General features: G+C 29.1%; 1 protein-coding gene across 1 annotated transcript; it reads left to right on the forward strand.

Annotated features, from left to right (window-relative positions):
• The first annotated feature begins 208 nt into the window (after window positions 1–208).
• LOC130674200 (uncharacterized) lies at window positions 209–2671 on the forward strand. The gene has a single exon (XM_057479470.1). The coding sequence runs from the start codon at window positions 209–211 to the stop codon at window positions 2669–2671; it is 2463 nt and encodes an 820-aa protein (XP_057335453.1).
• The last annotated feature ends 8176 nt before the right edge of the window (window positions 2672–10847 follow it).

Raw genomic sequence — 10847 nt, forward strand, 5'->3', positions numbered from 1 at the left:
TAATAACAATCTTAATAATGATAATCTTAAGAGCTACAGACTAATTTTCCATTTCACTTTAATAAAAAATTTATCACGTTTGGTAAAAAGACAAAAATCAAAAAGTAAAAGTAAATTATGGTTTTGTGAGAGATGCTTGTGTCATTTTAGATATGAAAATTCTCTAGAAAAACATAAATTAGACTGTATTAAATTTAATAAGATTAGAATGAGTTTGCCTGACAAAGACAATAAAACATTGAAATTTAAAAATTTTAAATATAAAGATCCTGTTCCATTTGTTGTCTACGCCGACTTAGAATGTACTCTTGAATCTGATAATGGTACTGAAAAACACGTTCCTTATAGTATAGCTTATTATGTCTTGTGTAATTATGATTCTTCGTTATCAAAGTTTGAGCTCAAACGCTCTTCTGATTGTATTGAATGGTTTATTAAGGAGTTGGAAATTTTGGGACGAAAAGTTGATTTTAAACTCAAAAATCTTATACCTATGAAACCACTCAATACCGATGAAAAAAGATATCATAATGAAACAAAAGATTGTCATATTTGTGGGAAAATAATCGATTCTAATGCTAATAAATGTCGTGATCATTGTCATTTCACCGGAAAATATCGCGGGCCTGCGCATAATTCATGTAATCTAAATTACAAACAATCTCACAAAATACCTATTATCTTTCATAACTTAACAGGTTACGATTCACATTTTATTATTAAATCATTAGTCACAGGTTTTGAAGGTTCAGTTACTGTTTTAGCCATTAATAAAGAACGTTATATATCTTTTACAAAGTCTATTAAAAATACATTAGTTGAATTGCGTTTTATTGACTCATTTCGATTCATGGCATCTGGTCTCGAGAAACTAGCATCATATCTTACAGATAATGACAAACAAATTACACGAATGTATTACTCTGATCATGAGCAGTTTAGTTTAGCCACTCGCAAAGGAGTATTTCCGTATGAGTACATAGATTCAATAGTAAAGTTAAATGAAGATAAATTGCCTCAAAAATCATTTTTTTATTCCAAACTAAATGATAATAATATATCTGACGAAGATTATGATCATGCAAAATTAGTTTGGAGTAAATTTAACATCAAAACACTTGGTGAATATTCTGATTTGTATTTAAAAACCGATGTGTTATTATTAGCTGATATTTTTGAAAATTTTCGACGTAGTTGTTACAATACTTATAATTTAGATCCCCTTCATTATTATACAGCACCAGGATTAGCCTTTGATGCTATGTTAAAGCTTACTGGTATTCAATTAGAACTGCTAGATGATGCTGAAATGGTATTATTTATAGAAAAAGGCATAAGAAGTGGTGTATCACAGTGTACGAATCGTCATGCTGTGGCTAATAATCGATTTATGGGTGATGACTTTAATCCGAATGAACCTGAATCTTATTTAATGTATTTTGATGTGAATAATTTATATGGAGCTGCAATGAGTATGCCCTTACTATATAAGTCATTCAAATGGGTGGACAATATAACTGTAGACAATATAGATAGTATTTTTAATTCGAACGAATCAAAAGGTTATATACTAGAGGTAGATTTAGAATATCCGATAGAGCTTCATGGTCTGCATAAAGATCTACCATTATGTCCTGAACATTTTGCACCACCAAACAGTAAGCAATCTAAATTAATTACTACTTTATATTCAAAAGAAAGATATGTTATTCATTATAAGAATTTACAGCAGTGTATTCAGTTAGGTATGAAACTCGTAAGAGTTCATCGTGTTCTAAGCTTCGAACAATCAGCTTGGTTACAGCCATACATTGATAAAAATACCGATTGTCGTAAAAATGCTAAGAATGAATTTGAAAAAAACTTTTTCAAGCTTATGAATAATGCTGTATTTGGAAAAACAATGGAAAATGTTAGAAAACATAAAGAAATTAGAATAGTAACAGAATGGACAGGACGTTATGGTGCAAAATCTCTAATTTCTAAACCTAACTTTCATAGTTTAACTGTTTTTGGCGAAGACATGGTAATAATTGAATTAAAAAACGTTTATGTACATTTTACAAAGCCTATCTATATTGGATTCAGTATACTTGACTTAGCTAAAACATTCATCTATGATTTCCATTATAATTATGTAAAGAAAAATTTTCATAATGAGACCTCAAAATTAATGTATACAGATACTGATAGTCTTATTTATCATTTTACAGTACCTAATATCTACGAAATTATTAAACGCGATATTCATAAATTTGATACATCTGATTATTCTCCAAATAATGTATATAATATTCCATTAAAAAATAAAAAAGTAACAGGTCTTATGAAAGATGAAACTAATGGTAAAATTATAGAGGAATTTGTAGGTTTAAGAGCTAAGCTTTATACATATAGAAAATATAAAGATAATAGAGTTGAAAAAAGAGCCAAAGGGGTTAAAAGTTCAACTTTAAGAAGGATTGAGTTTGATGATTTTAAAAAATGTCTTTTAGAACATTGTAACGTTATAGAAAAGGAATGGCTAATCAAAAGTGATAAACATATTGTTAAGACGGTTTTACAACAAAAACTAGCATTAAGTTGGAATGATGATAAAAGACGTCTACTTGAGAATTCGACAGATACCTTACCATGGGGGTATATGGAAGTAGAAAAAAATAATGTATAATCATTAATATTAACACTTATAAATTAAAAACATCATAAAAATAATAATAAACAATAAATTTGTAGAAAATAGTAATAAAAAATAAATAACACATTTTGTATTAAAAAAAATTTTTTTATTTATTCATTAAAGTACGTCTCATATAAAAATTATCTTAAAAAGAAATGAAGTTTTCATAAATCTGATTTGTCTACCCAGCTATTATGTGAGCTATCAAATCCTAACCACTTTACAAAATATTTATTCCCACGCCTTTTTACTATTTTTCATTTTTTCAGCATACTTCTTGTTTTTCTTCCTGGAATTCAAACACGTTCGACTTTGGAGATTTTGCCATGTCAATTTCATCCTGCATCGCAAACATTAGAGTGTATTGATTAACTAATTTTGAAATAATGCTGGTTTTCAAGGTAGCAATCCTTGGTGCATCTACTAACTCAGGTTCTCTTGAAATTTGTTTATAAACAATATCATAACGCTGTCGAAAGCGGTCAAGCCATCCGTTTGATCCAGAAAATTCTAAACCTAGCAGGGATGCTATTTCTTGAGCCTTATTCTGCAACACGAACCATTCACAGGAATTTTTGATGTGCTAGCTTGATTATACCATAGCAATAACATTTTTTCTAACTCATCATATTTTCTTGCACGAATTTTTCGACGTTTCATCACACCACTAAAAGCGTTCTTTTTAATTTGTTCGCGACTCTTAACAATAGATCTGAGAGTTGAGTCTGGAATCCCAAGCTGTTTAACCAATGTTTTCCGCTTTATCAGCTTATTGTTATTATCATATTTTTGAAGAATTTCCATTTTTTCAGCTATAGTCAGAGCTTTCCGTTTTAAAAGAATAGCCATTTTATTTTTTTTAATAAAAATAGAACCCTCTAGTCTAGAAGCATGTTCACACTGCAACTGAATAAGCGCGTTATAAGCGGGCGCGCTATAAGCGGGCGCGTTATAAGCGGGCGCGTTATAAGTGGGCGCGCTATAAGCGGGCGCGTTATAAGCGGGCGCGTTATAAGCGGGTGCGTTATAAGCGGGCGCGTTATAAGCGGGCGCGTTATAAGTGGGTGCACTATAATAGGTTCAAATGGTTGCAGAAAAAATTGGCTGATGTTTTTCATTCGATCAAAAGTTTATTCTGTAGAGAATTGAATCCCCTACAAAATAGAACCTTGGTCATAGCATGCAATGCCCAGACGATCACCTCATCATAAAACATTAAATAAAATAAGAAATTCTTGAGGAAAAATTAAGATTATTATTATTTTTATAAACTTTAGAATATCCTCTAACTATTTTTATAATCGGGTTGAATGTCTCCTAATTTTCTGTTATTCTTTATAACTAAAAATTACTATAGTATAAATAAATTGATACAATTTGAGTTCATTATAAATTCAATTTTATTAAATATCTTAAGTACATACATATCTATTACTTATAAAATTAGTTCTACCCTTTCATGAAGAGTTGCAACATATCATGTTGTCCACCAAGGTATCGAATAAATAAGCTTCTTCCGTCAATTAGCTCATTCAATGTCTGCAAAACTGATAAATCCTCATGAATGGCTACTGTAGTATGCCATGGTAGATCAACACAAAATTCAGTATTAAGCGATGCCTCGAAACTTGGTTTAGATTTGACGCTAGCCAGCTTTAACTTAGTGACTTGATATTCACCATTGACATTTAATTCGGAAATTTTTTTCTTGAGTAGAACCTTCTTTAAGGTAGTGGTTTCATTAATTTTTGCGAAATCCATTTTTCCCACTGTGAAATTTTGAAAAAAAAATCTATTATGTTACAGTCATTTAATTTAGATGAAATAGAAAAAGAATAACAGATGATATTTACGATATGATTTTTCTTCAAACTGCTTCAAATAACACATAACACTCCAACGCAATGTTCTTTTACAAGTACACTGAATTAGCGTAAACAACTCGACACTATCACTCAAGATAGAGTTGATGAAGAACTAAACAGAATCGGAACGAAAAACTGAATTTATATTGTAAATCCCCACTACGACTAAGCATGAATTAATTCTCATCAGATCAAACACTGATATTAATGCATATCTACTTCAAACGTCATACTATAATAAAGAGCCGGAACCATTGTTGACTAAAGCAGGATTTTTGGAAGAAGCATCACTCTACATTATCGATTGTTCAAAACAAAATGAATCAATCAAATCTGGACCAGTAGACATTCATGTTGAATTTGAATCAAATGACCAGTTTCCCGATCAGACATCAGCATACTGCTTAATTCCGCATGATCGTATTATTGAATATAATCCATTGAGTAGTGCTGTAAGAAAATTAACTTAATAATAATTTTATTAAAAAACAAGGTTGAGAAAAAATAAATAAATTTCACTATTAAAATATGTTTCAATCATTTTATTTTGCTTATACCTAATACACATAGTTAATTAATTAATATAGCATGATAAGTATATAATTATATATAAGTTGGAAAAAAAAAATGTTAAGTATGAATTTATAATTATTTTAATGCATCTTTTAGTTTTTTACACTTAGTACAATCTTTTTTGTAAGGATAAAGATAAATTCCCGGAACATCATAATCAGGACTTGTAATTGAATTATGTTTAATGCAAAACTTATAGTCCATAATTTTAAAGTTTTGTTTCAAATTAATTGGTAGTTTATCCCAAACGAAGCGTATTTGAGATCGAGCAAATTTGAGAATGAACACGTCATCAAGACAAGCAATGTCAGCCGCATCCATTTTTCTCAAATCTGATAGTTGGTAGAATAACTGTACTGACTTCTCATATGATGGCTTACAGCCCCAATATTTCAAAAACCATTGTTTTAGCTGCTGAACAGTTCCATATGAACAGGCATAATGTCCGAGTTTAGTGTGGTTGAATCTGAATTCGCATCGAGGTCTATTCATATTTTCGAGATTATCAATCGAAAAGAATCTCATTAGTTCTAAATCAATAACTGGGACTGCATAATCAATCATTTCTTCGAGTCGTTTTTGCATCGTTGGTCCTTGTACATAAAAATATCGTGCATTCTGAACTAGTTGTTTTACCATAGGTTTCAATGATTCATACACTGAGAAAAAAAAATACTTTTATCAAGAACATTTACTTGAGACAAAAACATATATTCTTGATAATTTTCAAGAATATATAATTTTGTCTCAAGAATTCGTAGAATTGAAGGGAATAATTTTTATTTAATTCAAGTAAAGCTATTCTTTTGTTTACTCATAATATAATATCAAATTCATATAATAACAAAAATAAATTTGATGCTCTTTTCTCAAGAAATTGATAATTAATAATAATAAAATATATATTTTGAACGGATTTCTTGAACCAAGAAATTCTTGTTTGGAAAATAGTATTTTTTTTTCTCAGTGTAAGGTTGATCACCAGTATCCCAGTGAATACCATGACGATTCCCATCTTGATCTTCACTTTGTTGTACAATCACAGTGTCGGTGTACTGAATAGGTGGTTTGAATACACAAATTTGGCATTGATAAACACCATTTGCATTATTTAGGTTATTAATATTAACTACACAGAGTTCCTTAATAATAAATTTTCCATTAGGAACTATATAACCAACAGAATCCACTATATACTCTATTGTGATTTATTTATCGACTATACGACTCTCCAATTTTTCAAGATTTTGAATGATTTTATACAAGTTCTTTATTGAATCTTTAAGAGCAAAACAACTTGGACACGATGTGTCTCGTTTACTTCTTATTATATCCAAATTTTTATAATAAGAAAATAGATCACTTAGAAAAGAACCAATAAACTCAGGACATATATCACCAAAATAATTTTCTACTATTTCATCAGTGTCTATCATACCAGGATGACTAATACGTAAAAAATGTTTTTCACTATCACTAAGTTCCTCCATTTAGCGCAGCTATAACTATGAGGATTGACCAAGAAAGCTAGAGTTTTTATATTGATGATCCCCACTTAAAAAATGTTCTTTGTGGGGATTTCTACAGAAAAAAAAAAATTTGGGGGTGCAAAAGTAAAAAATGATTGGTTCAAAACCGGTCAAATCAACCGTTAAATCCCCTACTTCTAATAAAAAAATATTCTTGGAAAAAACTTTCAAATTTTTGTCCGTAACCCGCCCCCTTACATCTGTTTAAAAATTCAGAATAATCAGGATTGAAAAAAAAAAACCCCACCAATATGTGCGTAGAAAACTCGAGAACATTCTCGAACGTTCGACCCCCCACCAAGTCTCCCTCCCAATCCTGCATAAAACAGTAAAATTAAAAAATTTATAATAAAAGAAGTCCTTATTTATCTGCTAAGTCCCAAAATCTTCTTTTATCGATAAGAGGAAACATACCTCCAATCAAAACCTGCATTACCATGATCAGGTTCCAGCCAAATCTGCATTACCATGGTTGGGTCTCAACCAAGTCTGCATTATCATGAGTACGCCCCCAACTAAATCTACATTATCATTAATAAGAGAAAAGGGCCCAAAAATATCGATAAATAATGAAAAAATGTCTCAAATATCGATAAAATAAATCTACATTACCGATAACTGTACCAAATATCGATAAACAAATCTACATTACCATAAATATAAAAAAAGCTCCCAAATATCGATAAAATAAAATCTACATTACCATCATCAGGCTCAAATATCGATAAAAACAAATCTACATTGCTGACACCAGGTACTTATCCTAGGTCGGTAAAGTAGGCCACTGTTTTGATTTTCGGGCCAAAAGCCTCTCTGTTTAACTACTGAAAACAAAACTTCATAAATAATTAAAATTTGTTGTTCACATTTAATATTTATTCCAGTTGCACGTACTAAGTAAAGCTATACAATCCAATGAAAAATGTAATCAATAAAACTTGAAAAAAATAAAAATATCAAATAAAACCTCAAGAATTAAGAAAAGTTATCAAATATATTGTACAATTATGTTGTCAAAATTATTAATTAAACAACTGTTATATCTATTGTTGTAAGTAAAGTCCTTCTTTATTGTCACACATATTTTTTTATAATTTTCCTTAATTAAGCAGCGACAATAAATAAATCTATTATTTTATAATTTAATAGTCACAATAATTTCTTTGAATATTATTTTTTCACACCTGGTTGTATTTATATGATTGAAATTTAAATATTCGTCAATAAATGAGTTTATAGTGCTTCATTTTTTATTGATTATATAAGTTTGATATTTCATCTCAATTAATTTTTGATTTTTTTATGAAATATCACTAGTTAATGTTAAGTACTACCTACTTGATATTGAATAAATTTTTAATTTAATGAATAACATTTTATTTATGAAATTGTTTTTTCTTTTAATAATTTTTTTATTCATTCATTTCAGACCAATACATCATGAGAAATTATAAATAACTAATTAATTATAATTAAATCAAAAGCTTAACAAAAACGCTCTTGTAAAATTTTTTTTAAATCGCTTTCGAAGTAAAAATGATAAAAACATTTTATTTTTATTTTAAAAATTAATTTTTCTTTATTTAATATTTAAATACTTTTTTAATTTTCTTCGGTATCGACTTTCCGAATGGTCTTATCTATGAATTACTTCATTATCGACAATCTTTTTTATCTGTGGATATTGAGTAAAGATGTCTTTGAATACAGAGGAATTTGAGTAAACATAATATAGATGAGATGTTTACAAAAATTTAGTGGAGTACAGTTGTCATTGAATATAGTTGTCACTGAGTATAGATGTCGTCTTTGTGCTTGAGTAAAGAAATTTTGAGTATAGATGAGTATTCACCAATACATCAAGACTTTAATATTTAATATTAAAGTTTACTTGAAATCCAAGTCTTGAATAATTTTGCTCGGAAAAAAAAAACGAAATTACGTTTCAGATTAAAAAAAAAAATAAAAGAATTAACACGTCAACCCGTCGGAGAGAGAATACATTTTTGACTAAGAAAAATTCAAGTCTTTATTGAAGCAGTAAACTTTTGGAGCAAGAAATTTTTTTTTCTTGGCCCAAGCAACTTTTATTTTCACTTGAGCAATTTATTCTTCGGAGCAAGAGAATTTTTTTCTTGGGTCAAGAGATTTTTTCTTGGCCCAAAGGTTTTTTTTTTCAATCAAGAAGTTTATTTTTTGGAGCAAGAAAATTTTTTCCGTGGGCCAAGAAATTTTTTCTTAGCCCAAGTTAACTTTTTTTCGTTTAAAACTTTGATTTTTTGGAGTAAGAAATTTTTTTTTCTTGGGGCAAGAAAAAGTTTTTTGGCCGAAGTTAAACATTTTTTCGTTCAAACCGTTGATTTTTTGGCAAGAGATGACTTATTTTCTTTAGCCAAGAATTTTTTTTCTTAAACCAAGAAATTTTTAATTTCGCTTCAAAAATAAATTTTTTTCGAGCAAGAGAATTTACTATCTTAAACCAAAAAGAAGTTTTTGAATTAAGTGTTTTACTTTTATTGAATCAAGAAAGAAAATTCGGAAGACAATATTTTTCTTGAACCAAGTTAACTGTTTTTTCTGTGTACAGCCTTTTAAAATATAAAATCGAGAAAAAATTTAGTTTTTACGTCTCCAAAAACTAATTTAATAGATCTACGTGAAAAAGTCGAACCCAGAATTTGTATGTCATCGGACTTACTAAAATCTGACGGCAGTAAAATTTTTTAAACCAGTAAATCTACAGATAGTACTGGTTTTGTAGGTCTCATATATTAAAGAAACTTTTTTTAAACTATCTAAGTAACTTGATTATTTATGTAAGGTCTCAAATTCATGCACAACTGATGTACAATCAGTATTTATATCACAATTTTTCGGTTCGACTTTTTCACGGAGATCTATTAAATTAGTTTTTGGAGACGTAAAAACTAAATTTTTCCGTGATTTTATATTTTAAGAGGCTCTAGTAACTAAACTTTTTAAATTGTTTGATTACAAAAATTGTAGGGCATAAAATTTCCTACGAAATTGTTCCTCACATTTCTTATCCATTATCAATAATTTGGCCGTTAGATGAGATTTAGTGTTATTTTTACGAAATTTTAATCCAAGAAGCGATTTGTGTAGAAATCTCATCGAGTTACGGACTCGACTCAAAGGACCTTTTTTGTAGCAAATTTAGTCCTCTACAAAAGCCCATAAGTCAAAATGCAAAAAAAAATTTTAATTCGGTGAGCGGAAGGAAAAAGTTATAAAAAATTATTTTTCAATGTTATTTAAATGGGAAAAATAAAAAATGGATTAGCAACCCGTTAAAATTGGAATTAAGAGCTGCCATGCGGCTCAAAATTTTTGTTTTTCCACTGACTACAAGATTTTCAGGTGGGACTTAATAAAAAAAAATGTTGCTCTAGAATGAATCACCCTAATATATATATATATATATATATATATATATATATATATATATATATATATGTCGGAAAGTCATTACAAGTTTGGGCGTTATCCCGAGTAATGGTTTCAATATTAATATCTCTCAATTTTATTTAAAATGTAAACGAATTATAATTATGCAACACAGTGATTTAATATTAAAAGTATTGTTCACGAATAATGATACTTAGACAAGTAATATAATGAAGAGAGTGTCGCACAAATATCAAAATACACTAAATACTAATTAATGCAATAATTGATTACAAAGGAAATTATAATAATTGTAATACACGACAGTCCCATAATATTCAAATAAAACCCGATCGAATAATTTATAAATACTACGGCAAACTAGGCTCGAGAACGAATCCACGGTCGACAGGATAACTTGAACTCGCACAACGAATGCTCAATCAGAACTGACCGACTCAACTAGTCCAAAAACTCTGTACTCTTCATTAGAAACCTTTTAGTCAAAATGTTTAACGAAGGACAACAATCTTATTATCTTACTATCTTGTCCTCCGTGTCTTACTATATCCATCCTGTGATCGTGGCTACGTTTGGTGAACAGATGTCACAGCGAGCCTAAGCCTCCCGTATTAAACATAATCTACTTAAGTTGTAAACAACTAGAGCTTAAATTTTATTTAATTGTTACTGTAAAAACTAGTCTCGACTGTTAGGAATTTCCCGTCCAATTGGAAAACCCCATTTTATTTTTTCATCTCCGACATATATATATATATATATTAGGGTGAT

The sequence above is a fragment of the Microplitis mediator genome, chromosome 9, assembly GCF_029852145.1.
Source record: "Microplitis mediator isolate UGA2020A chromosome 9, iyMicMedi2.1, whole genome shotgun sequence".
NCBI lineage: Eukaryota > Metazoa > Arthropoda > Insecta > Hymenoptera > Braconidae > Microplitis > Microplitis mediator.